The 18,832-nt window shown below is 34.9% G+C and overlaps 1 protein-coding gene and 1 pseudogene across 6 annotated transcripts; one reads left to right on the forward strand and one right to left on the reverse strand.

Moving 5' to 3' along the window:
• On the forward strand, positions 4,404 to 10,568 carry LOC109357356. 6 transcript variants are annotated; one of them, XM_019601273.1, is made up of 6 exons: positions 4,404 to 4,634; positions 5,411 to 5,469; positions 5,592 to 5,666; positions 5,775 to 6,109; positions 7,708 to 8,004; positions 9,018 to 10,568. In XM_019601273.1, the coding sequence occupies exons 2-6, from the start codon at positions 5,430 to 5,432 to the stop codon at positions 10,170 to 10,172; spliced, it is 1,902 nt and encodes a 633-aa protein (XP_019456818.1). In that variant the 5' UTR covers positions 4,404 to 4,634; positions 5,411 to 5,429; the 3' UTR covers positions 10,173 to 10,568. The 6 variants fall into 6 exon arrangements, with proteins under 6 accessions (XP_019456818.1, XP_019456816.1, XP_019456821.1 ...); XM_019601271.1 differs by having other exon boundaries at positions 4,404 to 4,588; XM_019601276.1 differs by having other exon boundaries at positions 4,404 to 4,570.
• Positions 13,073 to 16,853, reverse strand: LOC109356106 (annotated as a pseudogene).

The following is an 18,832-nucleotide window of genomic DNA, read 5'->3' on the forward strand; positions in this document are numbered from 1 at the left end:
TGAAGCAAAATGACCTAAACATTTTTCGGGTGAGGCTTTGTACACGAAAGTGCATGTTATTAATCTTAGTTCTGCAGTTGCTCTGAATGCTGAGGTGCTAGACAAGATTTGATTTGGCAAGAATGTCAAGTATTATCATTTACGAGTCTTCGGTTGCAAGACATTTGTGTATGTTCCAAAGGATGAAAGGTCCAAGTTGGATGTAAAGACAATGCAATAAATCTTTATCGGTTATGGTGAAGATGAATTTGGCTACAGGTTGTATGATTCTGTTGAGAAAAAAGTTGTTAGAAGCCGTGATATGAAGTTCATAGAAGATCAAAGCATTGAATATATTAATAAGACGAAGAAGACTACACCCGAGGAAGATAATAGATTGTCTAATATTGATCCATTTTGTATGCCTATACATGATTTGGATACAGTTGAGAATAACATTCAAAATGGTGAGCAACATGATTATGTTGATGATCTGCAGCTTGGATATGAGTTAGATATTGATATTTGTGAAGATGAACATGAGATGTCACAAGATGATAATCTTGGTGATGGTCCTAAACCACCTTAAGTTCAACTTCAGATGTCTAATAAGCAGAGGAAACCATCTACCAGGTACCCTTCTGATGACTATATTGTTGTGACGGATGGAGGAGAAACTTAATATTATCATGAGGCCATGAAGAATGAAGAAAAGAAGTGGTCGGATGCAATGCAAGAGGAAATGAAGTCCTTGCATGATAATCACACTTTTGATTTGTCAAATTGCCAAAAGAGAAGAAGATTTTGGAAAACATGTGGATTTACAGGGTGAAGCAAGAAAATAATTCTACATCTCCAAGGTATAAAGCCAGATTGGTGGTTAAAGGTTTCAGACAGAGAAAGGATGTTGATTTCAGTGAGATTTTTTCTCCTGTGGTGAAGATGTCATCCATTAGAATTGTATTGAGTTTGGCTGCTGCTCTTGATTTGGAGGTAGAGCAAATGGATGTAAAAATTGATTTCCTTCATGGTGATTTGAAGGAAGAGATTTATATGAAACAACCTGATGATTTTCTTATTGAAGGGAAAGAAAACTATGTGTCTAGACTAAGAAAAAGTTTATATGGTTTGAAGCAGGCTCCACGATAATGGTACAAGAAGTTTGAGTCTGTTATGTGTGAGCAAGGCTACAAAAGACTACTTCTGATCACTGTGTCTTCATTAGAAAGTTTGCTGATGGTGATTTTATCATCCTGTTATTGTATGTTGATGGCATGCTTATTGTTGGGAAAATATTTCCATGATTGACATGTTATAGAAGCAATTAGGCAAGTCATTTGTCATGGAAGATATAAGAGCTGCTAAGCTGATTCTTGGTATAAGAATCATGCGAGATAATCAAGAAAAGAAACTTTGGTTGTCATAGGAACACTGTATTAAGAGAATGTTACAGAAGTTCCAGATGAAAAGTGCTAAGGCGGTAAGTACTCCCCTTGCTACTCATTTTAAGTTGAGTGCTAAACAATGTCCTTCAAATGAAGCTGAAAATTAGATATGCAACGAGTTCCTTATGCATTTGTTGTGGGAAGTTTGATGTACGCAGTGGTGTGTACAAGACCAGATATTGCATATGTTGTTGGTACAGTTAGTAGATTTCTGTCAAATCCTGATAGAGAGCATTGGAATGCTGTAAAATTGATTTTGAGGTATCTTTATGGTACTACTTGTTTAAGACTTTGTTTTGGAGGTGATAAACCTACTATTGTGGGCTATACTGATTCTCATATGAATTGAGACATTGATTCTACAAAGTCCACTTTAGGTTATTTGATTAAGTTTGTAGGGGGAGTTGTAGCATGACAATCTAGGTTGAAAAAGTGCGTTGCATTATCCATTACTGAGGTAGAGTTCACTGCCATTACAGAAGCATGCAAGGAGTTGCTTTGAGTGAAGAAATTCTTGAAGGAGCTTGGTTTTGTCCAAGACAAATACTTGTTATTTTGTGATAGTCAAAGTGCAATTCATCTTAGGAAGAATTCAAGTTTTCATTCTAGGTCCAAACATATTGATGTGGGGTATCATTAGATACATGATGCTTTGGATGCTAGGTTGTTAGGATTGGCTAAGGTTCCTACAAATGATAATGATGCTGATATGATGACTAAGGTCTTATCAAGGTGGAAGTTTGAAACTTGTTGTGAGATCGTCGGTTTGGAGATTCTTTCATTGGGGAGGTTTTCTGTATTAAAATTTTGGTGTCCTTTGTTTGTTTTTAATTACTGCATTATTTGTTATTACTCCTCATAGATTCTAGCAAGTTGGGAAAATTATTATCCGCTGCATATACTCTGTGTTAGAGTTTTCCTTATTATTATGTTGAATTTCCTATTAGTCCACACTCCATAGTGGTCATTCTTAAGGAGATAAAATATTTATTATTTATGTAGATAAGTAGAGTTTTGTCTAATATAATAATCTTTTTAACTTGAGTTATGGTGCTATCATGGAAGATAGATATGCTCTTCTCAATTTTTTGGGGTATTGATTCCATGATTTTATTTTTTTATTCATTTAAGAGTGAAGTTGTTGTCTGAAAATAAGTTAAATATTTAATGAGTATGCATTTTAGTGTTTGGTACAATTTTAAAAATATTTAATATATAATTTTCATCATTTTTTTTATATTTCATTTAAATTAGTTTTTTTTTTCTTCTGAAGGTAGGCAGGTTAAACTAACATAAAGTTATTTAAAATTTAAAGAATATAATTTTTATATATTGTAACAGTAAAGTTTTTGTTTATATTGCTTATTTTTATATTGAGTTTATTATGTTTTATATGTTAAGGAATGATGTTTTACTATTAGTTGATAACTAATTTCTTCCAAAACATAAAAATTGTTGAATTAAGTTTTGTGTATGTGGAAAAGTCTTTTCTATACACATAATATTATCAAAACTTGCCACAATCGTGTTAATTGATTTTACTTTACCAATGTGTTATCAAAATTTTTTTGATAGAAAAAAAGATATATACACCGACAGTGTAAAAGTTTTTACACTATCACTCCATCATTTACGATTGATTTTTAGTCATCATTGACTTTTAAATAAAAGTATTAATAGATGATATAGTGACTATGTATAAATCTTTACATTATCCGTGCACATATTTTACACTCATTTTTTATATTGTAATTGATAATTAATCAAGAAGTCGTCATTTATGATTGATGATGTGATTCGCAATCATGGAAGAGTCTGGCATGTGAGATTCTCTACTTATTTGAAATTGGTTCACCTTTCGAAGAAGAGTTTTCGGCAATGGAAGATGGTCTGCTCATGGCTTGGGATTAGGGATGGTAAAAAAACTTGTACCCGTAGGTAAAATCTGTACGGTATGGGTACGAGTCACAAATGTATACTCGTGGATCTTATAAACGAGTTTTAAAAAATACTCATAGTACATACAGGTGGTACAAGTATTATGGTACTCATGCTTGCTGATATCCATTATTTATATGATTAATATATTATATTTAATTAAAATAAAAAAGTGTATTATCCTAACATGCATTAAACTATGAAGATCTTTTTCTTTTACTCTGTTTATATTTTTTACTCTGTTTATATCTTTTATTGAATTTGATAGAGAAATACCCTACAAATATTATTACATGTATAGAAACACATATGTCTTGCAAATAAAATATATAATTTTTGGTAAGGAAATGAGAACAACAAATCACACAAATAGAAAACACCAATAAATTTAATATTTTTGTCAAATATTCAATCAAAATGTACAAAAATAATTAAACTTTATCTCATTTAAAACATAGTAGAAGTAAAAATTAAAAATTCATTTATAATATAGGAAACTTGTTGATACCCGTTGTACCCACTGATACCCAAAATATCTTCAAAAAACCCGCATGCGGATACCCATACGAGTATAAGCAGGTATAGGTAATGCCCTCCTATATGGGACAGAGTCTAACATTCTATTGCACTAGAATATGGTTGTTTGGAGTTGACACAAATTATTACATAGAGACTTGCGGTTGAATTTCCAAAGGTTTCCAATAGGTGAATTGGGGTTTGTGAATTGCTTGTCGAAGCTGATGGTTCATAATATTTTCATTTGAATGGAGCTAATTCATTGTCTAACTTTAGGACAACAACGATTGACTTAAAATAAGGATATATTATCTTAAAACATATCACAAATCTTGCTCTAATAACAATGAAACGAAAACATATAAAAAAAACAAATATATTATTTTTTACTTAGTATAATGTATTTTCACTGATAGGAAATCAATCAAAAACATAATGTATACCTACTAGTCCTTGACCTGGAAATCAATCAAAAAACCCTGGTCCCACATAACAGTCCACCAAAATTCCCACTTTACCCTCAGAAACCTCTCAATATTCCTAACCAGCCATCATGGCATGATCCTTTCAAACTGCGTTCAAAGCTCGTCGCTTTCAATGGCAGAAACTCACAATTCTTCATCATTTTCATTTCTCTCTCTCTGATTCCCCCAAAACCCTAGACACTCAAATTCCCTTACCCCATTTTCAGGGTACCCATTATTTTAAGGGTACCCTTTCTTTTCAGGGGTACCCTTCTTCATCTTTGTTTAAAGGGTAATTCTGGTTTCTCATAAAGTTACCAACTTGATCAAAATATTTTAGTTTTTTTTATGTTGAGTTTTTTCTGTATTTAGAATGCTTGTAGAAGAATAAGGGGCATTTATTACTTCATTATTTAATTAATGGTTGTTGTTGAATATGAGTGATGTTCCTATCATTCTTAATGACTTCATTAATTAATGGGTTGTAAGTGTAATCCTAAAGTTTTGTTAATTCCGATATTTTCAAGATTTTTTTATTATTTGAATGATGAATTAATTGTTATTTTTCATGTTTTTTTGTTTAATATTTCAATACTTTATGGATCCATGCAAGTAATGTGAAAAATAATGAATATAGAGGGGATAATATATTTGAAAAATATATAATAAATGTTATACATCATATTTCTTAATGTGCATGTTTCTTTAGATTAGACAGATAAACTACTAGTTTATTAGTCACTTTCAATTCAGTTCAGATATTTAAATACAACTTCCTTATTCTTCTTTCATTGAATGCCCTTGTTGTTTCTGGAAACATTGTTTGAAGTTTGTAACAGTTTCTTTCAGTGATTTTTATTGGTTTAGTTCTCTATCTTCATCTATTGTGTGGTTGTTATTGTTGCACTTCTTTCTGTTCAATATACATTTCATTGCTAATTATTATACTAGCAATTTTGTCATTTATGTTTGTTTCTATTTCATGAGCCACCCACAATGTTTCATTTTCAACACACTTAGATTATTGGTAACTTAATTTCTTTTTGTTGTTTCTATTTTAATTTTCAGGATATAGTTATTGTTGATCATGGCTTGGGATTTGGATCCTTGGAATTCATTTCATGAAGGTCTTAGTTTTTCTGTACACTCTCTGTGATTTATATATATATGAGCAAATGAGCAATGATATTCTTTGAAGTGATAATTTACTGCATTGTTTTGATTTTGCATGTAATTTACTGGTGATTAGTTGCAAGTGATGATACTAGCTACCATGAGCAACCTGAGTGGCAATGTAGTCTCTACTTTCGCCGTCGTGAGCATGGTACTTTTCGTTTTACTCCTTCGGCCTGCAATTTTCTTTCATTTTTGTGTGGCTGTGTATCCATGTTACTACCCTGTATTTACTCTGGCTTTCTTTCAAAATTTGTAGATGTGATAGAAGAAGATATCTTGAATGAGGAATCTTGTATTCAGGTTTTGAAAATTTTGATCACCAAGGCCGACACTGAAATCAAAGGACTTGAGAAGGATCTTGTGTCCCTTCAGAATGAATTGGCCTGGGCTGAGTATGAAAAATGGCCTCAAATATGCTGTGGTGCTTTGACTGAAAGAATCAACTTGCTTGATGTCGCAATAAGCATCTTGAAGAAGAACGATCATGCCAATGATACAGAGGTGCAGCTGCTGCTAGACAAACCTGCCGAGACGGTTCATGAAATCGTGGAGGCTTTATGTAGAGATCACTTCGAAGATATACATGGCCAGGTTTGCTCTCTCTAAGCTTATGAAATTTAATTGTTTTCCGTAATAAGATTGAAAAGAAGATGCTACATCTACCCTTTTCACCATGCAAACTTTGTATTTGCCAGTCATTCTGGGGCTTTATTTTTTAAGACTGAGACCTTACCACTATAGACTCCAACTAATCTGAGTTGAACCAGGTAGACTCAGCAAAAGGGGCAAAACTCGCCCAATGTCTATTTTTTATATTCACCAGAGTTGAACATGAAACTTTGCTCAAGATGAATTGAGCTTCTTACTAGTTGGGCCAACACATTGGTCCGTTTTAGGGCTTCCTATCTTTGATTCACACAAACCTTCTCTTAAAGCCCCACAAAAAAATACCAACAAGGTGTTGGTCTAGTGGTGTAAGGTTGCTAGATTACTAGGATGACCAAAAGATCAATGGTTCGATTCGTGTGAGCGATACTTGTTGGGAGGGACAATCATACACCCCGAAAGAGATTAGTTCCTTACCGATAGTATGAGGGGATAGTACCAAAAAGAAACCCCACAATATGACATTGGTCCATGATTATGTGTTGCTTTGGATAGCAAAAAGCTTTATTGATAAATTTTTCCCTTTAAAATTATTTAGCTCAGGATGTGATGAGAGAATGTTAAAAGTCCCTTTGATACTAGAGGGCTGAACTGGAAGTTGTATTTTTAGCACAAGAGACCCCATCTCCTATAAATGATAAATAAAAGACTTAACGGCGTTGTAGTCTCTCTGGAATCTAGATAGCTAGCTTATCAGAGCAGTTTAGTGCCGACCAATTTAGCCACTTCGCTTTTTATCATTGATTGGAGAAATTCAGCCCATATAGATAATTTTTATGGTTTTGTCTCTTTCGCACGAATAAGCTTCAGTATGCTTTTTTTTTGTTTGTATCAGACTACATATAGTTAAGCTGAAGCATAAAATCTAATTGGTTTCTTAGAATCTAATAAATGACAGAAGCTTCAGAATCATGATTAAAGTGGGGGGAAATGAAGAGTCCATGAATCCAGTATCAATTTAGGTGGAAAACGAACTTAACATGATATAGGAGCTGCAAGAGAATAAGGTAGAAAAAAGATTGGAAATAGCTATTGTCTCTTAGGGAGCACAATGCACCAGCATATATGCCTTAATTTGTTTTACTCGATACTTGCATTGTTGTGCATCACTGCCGTGCATGATGAGATGTTTTAATTTCCAAAAAAGCCGATATGGTTTGTTTATAAAATGATTGTCGCAATGGTTAATACATATTTAAGCCCTGCTTACTGAAATATTTATACAGAGGCCGGTAACTGTTATAATGTATAAATATACTACCATATTTTTTATTTATTACCTTTTAGTTTTAAGGTTTAACCTATGGAACTTCTGTGTCTTGAAAATGCTGGGGATTGTGGCAGTAAACCAGTAATATCTATTATTCTATTACTTGTTTTCCATTTTGCATATAGATTTCCTCATATGTTTCGATAGTCGCTCATTTATATTAGAGAGTATTAGTTTGTCATGCAGTATTTAACTTTTAACACTTTGGTTTCACACATGACTGATATATGGTTTATTGTCCTTCAATTTGAAGCAGAATCTAGAGATGGTCATCTTCAATCCAGTGTTGAATGATGCCGAATATGCTCTAGACAAAGATTGTAGCAGTGTTGATTCAAATATAATCATAAAGGAGGAAGGAAAAGAGCTCTGTGGAACTTCAGAAAATTCTAGAAGCTCGGAATTTCTTTTGGAGCTTCATGGAAAGAATTCGAATGATCCTGAAAAGGAAGAAGGAAACAAACACTATGGAACTTCAGAAAATTGTAGAATGTCAGAACTTCTTATGGAGCTTCATGGAAAGAGATCAAATGATCCTGAAAAGATTCAGGTTGAGAAATCTCTATTACTATATGTTTTTACTTTAAACAATCACTTATTTTCTCTTCCTGTTTGTCTTAATGTGTAAATTTCAGCACTTAAGGTGAACATATGCTTATTTTGTGTATGTGCAATGATTGCTTAACATGCCTACTTGCTGCAAATGCAATTGCTTTAAATTATATAAATTTAATATTTATCATAAGTGTTGTACCGTAATTTTCTGCCTCAAGAAGCCATGTTTTCGGCGCTGAATATGATTTATTCAGAAACACATATCATGGAGATTTGTCAATAATAGTAGCATTTAAGATTGAGGGTTGGCTACATGCATATATGCATATAATGATTTTGGCATATGCTGTAAACTTGTAGGCACTTACAAATAAGCCCAGCACATGATTCTCTCGGTATTACGGTAGGCCTCGTATAAGGTTGCGGCCTCATTGTTACATTGAGTCATTTTCATTTCCTCAACTCTGTTTGTTATTTCCTTTCCTTCTACTTTGATTTCAATAAATCCTGAAGATACATGTCTGGAAAAAATTATGCAAAGTCTTTCCGATCAGCTCTTTGGTTTTCCGGATTTTACATTCATTCAGTTATACATCTACACAATGAGTTTAGTGTTTAGGGAAGACAGCTCTATACTGGTTCCTGACAGTTTGAAGCTGTTTTCGGCATTGAAATGTCAGGAAAAGAGAGTAGATAACAGACCATGGTGGTAGCAGCTAGAAGGTCTTTAACTTTGCATTTAGCATGCAATATCAATTTGTATTGTTTTATTTTCATTTTGCTTTCATGTGAAGGTCTAAGCTTGACAACCATTTTTCTGCATGATAAATTTGACACAAAGCTCAAGGGCCATACTTGTTGAGAGAGTAATAATTATTTCTGCTTAGATTGCAATTAAGCTATTATGTTGTATGTAATGCCTTGAATTCATTGTACTGGATTTCCTTGTCAAAGTTTTCCCAGTCAGTGGACCTTCGATGAATCGTTACTAGTTTTTATTTTTTGAAGGATTTGGTTGCAAAATCTCTAGTTACAAGTCCTGACTTGGGGGATATCAGCTGTGGACCTGATCAATCTGAAGGGGCGATATTATCCGGAACATCAAATAATATGGTTACCGGAAGCGAGGAGGTCAGAAGCCAATTCATTCCAACTGGTGTCAAGGGGAGAAAAAGGTATATTACTTCCAGAGTAAGTTCTTCACAACACCAAGAAAGTGAAAATTATGACCTTCACAGAAAACTTTGTGATCTTTCTTGTAAACCTGCACGAAGAGTCTGCAAGAAAGGTGGTTCCAAGGTCGCTCCAGCTGAGGATCTGAACTCTATCGAGTTAGCTCTAGAAGTTGTTTACCCTCAAGAATCGTGTGTTGCTGATACTGAATTGTGCTCTTTTGGAGGACACTGTGGTAATAAGTCCCGAGAAATGAACATTGAAAATACCAGTCTCATTGATGCTGAAAATTCTCCTTTGATTTCACTGTCAGAGAAGCCAACCCAGAGTACGCTGTTTCATGGGTCACAGCTGATAGATGAAGAGCAACAACCACCACAAGGCGTCAAATCCAAAATTGTTGCTAACAAGTTGAATACGAGCTTTCCTTCAAAACTAAAAGCTAGGGGAAAGAGGAAGCCAGAATCAGAGGCATTTTCTGCAAGAGAAGCACATGAAAATCCTACAGAAGTTGATCCAAATACATGCATTGTTGTGTCAACCAAGACCCAGCGGACCAGTACGGGTATGGCCGTTTTTAATGAGTCCATGAACAGGAAGATTACTAAAAGAGCAGTGCAGCCTGGCCTGGATGCAACTGAAGGTCGTGCGATTGTTCCTTACAATAGTGAATTTTCTGAGTTACAAAAGAGAAGACTTTCAAAGTGGTCAATCACTCCGGAAATACAAAATTCTACTGTTAACTCGGACTTACCAAATGTAGATAGGCTTTCAATGGACAATGGAAACCAGGTAGATCTTCATATCGTTGAGTCTTATTCGCTGGATGATTTCCATAATGAGACCACAGCTTCGCGACTTATTACCTTGGAGAAGTTGAATATGCCTGCTTTGAAGGCCATGGCGAAGCAATACGACGTGAAAAAGTACTATAAGCTACGAAAAGAAGAGCTGCTTCAACAATTAGTTGAACGGATGAGTAACTGCTGAACTTGCTATTGGGCATAATGGAGGGTGGTGCATTTCTGCAATGCTTTTTGGGGTATCCTTTTTGGTTTTATTTAGTTCTTGCATAGAATTTGGTATAGGTTGCTGAAATAGTTATGAATAATAGATAGGTAAATCAAAAGGGGATACTATAGAGCCTATAGATAATAGAATACTAGGAGTACTTTGGTAAATGAAAGGAAGTATAGGTTTTCTTCCTTGTAACTAGTTAGTCTTTGCACTCTCATAGAAAACTTGAAACTTTAGTATTGTGTCACATTCTTGATGAATGATGATACATGTTTTTGAATATGGGAAACAAAGATGTTTGTTACTCACTATGGTAGATTGTGTATGCTTCATGAACATGAAAAAGTGATGAGATGTTTAACTTGTGTAGTTATGTGCTGGGGATTACTACCATGTATGTTGGTAGAGAAATCCTGAACAAATGTGGAGAGGTTCCTTTGGAAATAAGAGCACTAGGGAGTATGGTAATTTCAAATATAAGAGATATGAATGGAAATGTATGAGAGATAGTGAGTTTTGGGATTTGCCAAAAAAGAAATGCATTTTGCCTGCAAAGGAGTTTGTATTTCATAGTTCCAATGTGGCTTTGCTTTCGGCTGCACTAGGTCTCCTTCTATTGCCAAGCAAAGATGAAACTTTGATAGATGTTGCAAATCAATGTTTGCATGAACTAATGTCATATATCTTCTTTAGGAATTTGTCAACTATAGGCGAACTTTAAATTTGTCAGAGTGTCATCAAGTTTTAAACTTTGAGTCATACTTTTTCCTTTCAAGAAAATGGGAGTTAGCAATGAAGCTTTCTTGAATAGATGTGTGTCTGATAGGGCCAATCGCAAGTGCACGATTGTGTCATCAAGTAATAAAATATCGATCCCACAAGGACTGAAAAAGTTCCCAAGATAAGGGTTACCGTTTTTACACTCGTAAATCCTTGTTTTGCTCCTTTTCATGAACTTAAGTTGTGAGGGTAAATTGCTCTCTGATATGTGTCACCCTCTCGAGCTCCGACACGCGTAATCAATTGAAGTTGCACATACTCTCATGGTACGGTTATCAATCAAATCTTTTACTTGGATCTTTCTATCCAATCGCTTTATAGCAACCCAAGGTGAATTCTAGAAACTCCCAAGAATCCTAAGACTACTCTTGTGAATTGGGATTCTAGTTTGAATAACTGAATGGTCGGATAGTTGGGTTCAGCTCTCGGTCCTTCCTTCCCCAATGTATCTAGGAGGTGTAATTTGTTGGCTAGACAACTCACACGAGTATAAAACTCAATTTAATGATTCAAATCACAACACTCAATGAAATAAAAATAAGAATAAGTGTTTATTGAATGTAAAAGGGCAGAGCCCCAATCCTAGAAACAAAGGGAATTAGTCGCTCATGATGGAGACGAGAATACCAAATTCTAAATTAGAGAATTTAATGTAAAATGTAAAATTCTTGAGGGAGAGGCGTCATTTATCCTAACTACACAAAATAGTAGGCCAAATCCAACAAAACAAATCTAAAAAATATGAATAGAATGCAACATTCACGACTTCTTTTGGTCATTCAATTGGTTTTTGCATAGCCTTAACACCGAATTTCATCCTTTTGCACTCAATTTCTATTCTTTTTAGCTTCGTTCCAACCAAACTGCACAACATAGCTAAAAACACCCGCTCAATCCAAACAAAGAGAAATAAAAACTAAAAACAATCCTAAAGTCTTAATTATATCTTAAAATATAAGTTACATACAATGCAAATGTAATATAATTTCACATTCTTCAGTATCAACGTGCAAATACTTATGGATTTTAGACTTAGAGTGATTCTATACATGAGTCTTTTCCTTGGTCTATTGGTGTAAATAGCTTAACACATTGCCCAAAGGATTGGGAAAATTGATGAGTCTCCAACAATTGAAATTTTAATTTGGAGCCTCTCAATCATTGACAGTAGTGCAAAATCATGTTTTATTCTGTAATTTTAGTAATTCCTTGTTTAGTTAGTTTGTAACTCTGATGGTATTGCAGTTTAAACAATCGAATAGCATTCCATGAAATTTCCTAGAAACTTTATGATACAAAAAATAATATAAAGTGAGAGACTCAAAATTTTACTTGGGGAATAAAATAGTTTTAGTCCTCCACTATTGATGCCTCCCTTAAAAAAATAAGGCAATGTTGAGATACAAATTGTAGTTTTGCATCCATGTAGCTATCTAATCTAAGTGTGATATATACGGAAGCATATATGTTGTCTTACAAAGTATTTCACTCAATATATCACTGTTTGTGATTGGTTGAAAAAATGTATTTAAGTTAAAAATTTAATAATTAAAATTCTATTGACAACAAAAGGGAAAAAGTATATAGATATATATATATATATATGGAGCCTTATCCTCTCAAGTGAAGAGGCAAATTGCTTTTAGGGTTTAGAATAATGTTCCATTTGGTTTACAAAATGTTGATAACATTTCATTTGATTTGGTGGTTACTGATGCAACTTGTAAAGTGCTAAAACTCAAACAATTTTTGGTAAAAAAATGTGACCTATTGCACGAGACTCCAACTTAGTGGGGTATGAGGAGGGTAGATGTATACAGTCTTACCTCCACAAGTCCACAAGTGGAGAGACTATTTCCGAGATTTAAATTCGTGACCTCATAGTTACTAAACAATAATTTTACCGTTATGCCATATTCAAACAATGTTTGATAACATGCTAAATTCAAGTACATAATAAAATGGTGAAAACCATGTGCACAAGATTTTAGATGTTGACATTGTATATATGCACTTATCTTTAGTGTTGCTCAAGCACACTGGCTTGAACATCACTAACACATTGATACCCTAGTTGGAGGATACAACTAGTAGAAGATACAGCATGCATGGACACAGTTCAGTTCAGATGTACATTCTAAAATTTCAACAAATTAAACTATAACTTTCAATTTTAATGTGAAGTGACAATTTTATAGGTGGATACATCTCCCAAATGAGTAAATATAATATGTAAACTGAGGGCTCAGCTCATATACAATAGTAACTGATATATCCTGCATCAAACTCTCTTCTTGAATGTATACTTCCCCAACCTAATTGGTACCTGATTCAAATAAATACGAGTCGATTTCACCTTGGTCGAATTAGAATTGTGAAGATCTATGCCAATGGCCATTAGTTTACTTTGAAACACTACCTTCATTAGCACCTTCATTTCATGAGTTTAGCATACATTAAATCTTCAATGGTGTAGATCATGACCCGAAAAACTCTCCTTAGTTTTGCTTTATCTCTCGAAGCATTTCTACGACAGTCTTCATTTTTCGGTCGTTTGGCAGCTGTGTTATCGGTGCAAAGCAATGCAACCTTAAGAGCAGCCAGCATTTCTTTCCTCCAACTGAATGAAACCGTGCTAAGCCTTGCATCCAGTATCTGCTCTGGTGTTTCCCCTTAGTGGAGCATTATGAACCCACGTAACCAAATCTACACCTTCACCGAATTCTTCATCAACAGTTGACGAGTTGTAAGGATTTCCAACAAACAACACCATAGCTATAAACATTTCCTGGTGCTGTAACTTGCATTGTATATGCATTCTGCATCACGAAAGAAGTGTAACATGAAGCATGCAGAATACATTAACAGTAAAGAGGAAGAATACATCGGAAATTGCTTGCCATAAATAGATATAGTGTACCTGGTGGTATGTAACCAAAGGAACCAGCAACTGCTCTAATGCTTCCAGTACCTTTGGTTGGATCAAGAAGTTTCGAAATCTCAATCTCCCCGAGAAGTGGCATAAAATTTGCATCCAAAAGAACATTGCCAGAAGAGATGTCAAGATGGATAATCGCCACATGATGAAGGAAAGCCAAACCTTCCGCCACTCCAATGGCAATGGATAGCCTCTCACGCCAGTCAGGCTGATATTCAATTTGTCGGGTAGACTCGTGAAGAAGCTGAGCCAATGTTCCATCAGGAAAATAATGATGCAAAAGAAGAGCAACGTCGTCATAAATAACATAGCCAATGTGTTGCACTATATTAGCATGAGAGACTTCCCAACCTTTCAAGTTCTCTAATCATCTTGCTCTGGTGCTGGATTATTGTCTTGTCTATGGACTTCAATCTCCTTACAGATAAGACCATCCCTGAAGGCATGACTGCTTTATAAACTGTGCTGAAAGTTCCGCTGCTGCTTTTATTAGAGTCGTTAACAGTTGCTTTAACAACAGCATCAATGTCTATCGCTTGTCTTAGATTATCGACGAAAACACTCCCTGCTGTTGCAGTTGGTTTGTCATTGGTTCCATCATCAATGATCCCAGCGGCCTCTTTGGCTACTTTTTCTTGCCTCTCTCTGATCATAAACAGCAAGACAACAACAGTCACTGACATAAAAACCGCTAAACCAGAACCAATTATGGCCAGTATCATTCTGTAAGAAACCCTGTGATGGTAATTTTTGCGTTCATAAAGATCGCCACATGAAGAGTTCAATGGCTCTCCACAAAGGCCCTTGTTGCCCAAAAAACTGGAACTAGGACTCTTCCAGAATGGTACAAATGTTGGTACAGGGTCTTTAAAAAGATTATTTGAAAAGTTAACCTCAATCAAGCTCGGCTGAGATATTACCCAAGAGCCGATTGTGTGAGACATCAAGAGAAACAAGTTTGTCCAGTCTTCGAAATTCAGAAGGCAATGGTCCATGAAGATGATTGAAGCTCAATTGTAATTCAAGAAGTTTTGCACAACTTCTGATTTCATGAGGGATCTCTCCTCTCATGGAATTCTGATGTAATAGCAGGTACTACAACCGATTGACGCTGCAGATTTCATTTGGTATTGTACCGTTGAATCTGTTGTTGCTAATATCAAGTTTTTTAAGATTTTTGCAGCCCAGAATTGAGTTTGGAATATCACCGAAGAGGCTATTTCCAGAAAGAATCAACTCCTGCAGGTACATAAGTTTCCCAAATTCTGGTGGCAATGTTCCGGTAAATCCATTTTCAGCTAAATTCAAGAGGGTCAGATTAGAACATCGAGCAAATTCTGACACTACCTCACCAGAAAGGTTGTTATTGTCGGCTTCAAAGTAGGCTAGCCCACTAAGATTTCCAACTGTCTTAGGAATGCTACCTACTAGATGATTGTGGCCAATTCAAACATTGGCAAGGGCTGGGCAATTCCCAATTTCCTGAGGAAGAACACCACTAAAATTATTCTGGGTGAGAACCAGAATTTCCAACTTCCCTGCAGCAAAAATACTTGCTGGTATTGGACCTTCAAGCTGGTTAGAGTGCAGGTTAAGTATTTGAAGCTCAGAAATCGACCCGAGACTATCCGGAATCCAACCACTTCAGCTATTCTCATAAGCAGTAAAAAGCCTCAAATTGGACAAGTTTCCTACCCAATTAGGTATCACACCACTAAAATGATTACTAGAAATTTGAAAATCCTGCACTTTCTCTAGACCTTGAAGCTCCATTGGTATCTCTCCCACAAGCACATTATTGGAAAGGTTCCATGATTTGAGCCTTCTAAGGCCACCAAACTGTGGTAGAATTGAACCTCTAAACTTATTTGAAGACAAATGTAGAACTTTAAGATGAGATAAGTTTCCAAAAGCAAGCAGGAATCAAACCATCAAAGTTGTTGTTTGAAAGATCAAGCTGCCTCAAAGCTTTGAGATCAGACATAAAGTTACATTGCCTCGAAGATTCCGGTGAGCTAGATCAAGCATCTCCACCATTGAGTGGCTACCACAAGTGACTCCTTGCCAAGTGCAGTAATTTGAGGTTTTGGCATCACTCCATCCAGGGACTCTAAGCTCTCGGTCGATCGAAAGTAAAATAGCTTGGTCCTTAAGCTCAGCAGCATCTACAAACTGAGAAATTGAGACATACCAAGCTAGCAGAATATGCAACAAGCAAAAAATGGCCATCACTATACACTGTTGTTCTATGCTGAAGTGAAGTGTTAGTGCATACTGCTTATACTTCACTCAATAGTGTTTATTCTTCCAAAACCACAAATCTGTGATCAAAGAATTCTACCAATACTAAAACATCAAACATGGATTGCTTCTTTTCACTAAAAAAATTAAACTTTCCTTCACATAGAACTACCCCTTTCCTTTATTTTGAAAACATGAGGATTTGGAGTTCCATTTTGGAACAATATATCCCCTTGTATCTCTTGCTTCAGTGAAGATTCATAGCTTCAGAGGAAAGGCCCTGAAAATGCAGTAACCAAAGATCACAAAACATATAAACATTTTGAAGAAAACCCATCTGAGATTATCTAAAATAAGAAGAAAAAAAACATGTGCTACTATGTGATGCTACTTCTTAGTTATGGAGATAAAGTAAATATTTTTTTTTAATAATAATAAATGGAAACTACCCAAAAGTTTTTTTTAAAAAGAAAGAAAAAGAGGGTGCATTATGAACTATGAAGCATGGATTAAATGTCAAAGTAAAACTGCATAGCATAATAGCTTGTAAAGAAGTGGAGAAATAAGAGAGAAAGTGAGCTTAAGAGATGGTGAGTGAAGAAAGAGTGAGGGAATGAATGAGATATGGAAAGGAAGTAATGGTGTTTGGTACAGAAAGGGTTCAAGGACAAGGTGTTTTCCTGTGTCTCAAACACAGAGAGAAAAGAGAAAGAAGTTAAGGAATGAACAGTGATGAGTGAAAGTATGAAAGCTGCATAAAACTCTTGTCTCACTGCATGTGGGGCACACTCAAAGACCAAGTCTTTTGGCTTGGGACCATAAAACTTAAAACCATCAATAACAATGTTTCATTAGGTGTAATAGTGTATATACATACACATACATATATATATATATATATATATATATAAAGTGGATTTTGGTTATCACTATGTAACTATTGTTGTCTTTTCCATATTTTAGGTTACTTAACGTGATGTCCTGAAAAGGAGTCAAATGTAAATGAAGAAGTTTTACATTACAATTTTTTTTTGCCCATTTTTGGACAATATTGTTGGAGTAATGTTCGGGGCGTTACAACATGGTATCAGAGCGGTTCTTTCCTATTCGGCCTTGGGAATGGCCTCGCATGCTTTTTTGTGTGATTTGGTGTGCTTAGTGTTTGCTTGAATTATTCGGTTCAGAATACAACTCATAGATAATTTCAGTAGGAGCATTATCTTATACACGTCTAATGTTTACAGATTTAAGATGGTTGGACGTTGGGCTGCTAACCTGGACTACATGGCTTCAATGATTGCGGCGATTCAGAATGTGAATGCAAATTTGCATCAGCTGAATCAACAACAACCCAATGACTCTGTGAGTGTATATCTCTTATAAATCCTATACAAAAGCATTGAGTACTAATTTTGGAATAACAATAATCTAATCAATCAAAACTTTGACTTCTTATTTAATTTGATAAACTTAATTCATGAACCAAACAAGTCGAACTTGAGCTAAAAATTAAGCTCGTTAAATAAATGAATCGAACTTAAGTCAAGTACAATTCGACTTGTTAGATTCATGAACTAGTTCAATATATTGTATATAAATATGTACATATATGTATGTATGTATATACGTATAGAGAATATTTAATTATATATATTAAATAAATAATTATCATTGGGTTGATGAACTGAACTAATTGAGCTAATGAGTTGAACTAAATAGTTGATGAACTCTTGATGAACAAAACCAATTTGAGTTGACAAGTAGAACCGAATAGTTCGCAAACTTCAATCGAACCGAACTCGAGCTAGAAACATAGCTCGTTTCGAATTTGAGTCGAGTTTTGAGGCGAACAAATCCTTATCGAGTTGAATCGAGCTGAACTCTAATCAATTTAGTTTGGCTCCACAACCATGATTACAATCACAATTTAAAAGATCTCCCAAAAATCCAATCCCTTATAACTTTCTTATCAAAGACATGGGTACACCATCCCCACCTTGTACAAATTGCATGTGATGATGGGTGTGAGTGATTTTGGTTATTGTTATCCATATGAACCCAACATTCAAAAGCATATAGGGATTTCACTGTGGAATCTATACTGATTGACATTGGGTTCTTCTCTCTTTTGTAGCATGCATCATGAGCCCTGTATCTTTTCTTGTCTCCTCTTAGCCATATTCAGCTTGCATAAAGGTGGCAGAAAGAGTGTGTGTATGTGACCACAATGTTATTCCTTAATTCTTGAGGAATGTTTCCAACAACTTTATACTCCTCTAGTACTAGCAATTGCACGTATGAAGTTGATTTTTTTAAAATTAAAACAAATATTGTAACATTTACATTTTTATTCTTTTTATTATTAAAGACAATAATATTTATGGACTTTTAATTACTCATATATTATCAGCATCTCCCACTCATCATCCCAACCACAGTTTGTTTTTTTGCCCAGCAACAAATTTTCACTTTACCACTAAATAGGGGAGAATGTGGTTCCTTAATAATGTAAATCAATTGAATTGCATACAATTTGAATTCAAAATATCAAATATGTATCAACCAATACAACCAATGAAGTACATCTACCAAGAGCCTCACACATTTTTAAAAGGGGATTTCAATCCTTTGACTAAACCACAAGTTTAATCCTTCAACTAAATGGTGCTATAAG

This window comes from Lupinus angustifolius, chromosome LG09, assembly GCF_001865875.1.
Source record: "Lupinus angustifolius cultivar Tanjil chromosome LG09, LupAngTanjil_v1.0, whole genome shotgun sequence".
Lineage (NCBI taxonomy): Eukaryota > Viridiplantae > Streptophyta > Magnoliopsida > Fabales > Fabaceae > Lupinus > Lupinus angustifolius.

Excerpts from the sequence above, each read along its gene's own strand:
- LOC109357356 (XM_019601273.1), top strand. The coding sequence starts at position 5,430 with ATGGCTTGGGATTTGGATCCTTGGAATTCATTTCATGAAG. Across the intron at positions 5,667-5,774 it reads CTTTCGCCGTCGTGAGCATG|ATGTGATAGAAGAAGATATC; the intron begins GTACTTTTCGTT and ends CAAAATTTGTAG. Across the intron at positions 8,005-9,017 it reads ATGATCCTGAAAAGATTCAG|GATTTGGTTGCAAAATCTCT; the intron begins GTTGAGAAATCT and ends TATTTTTTGAAG.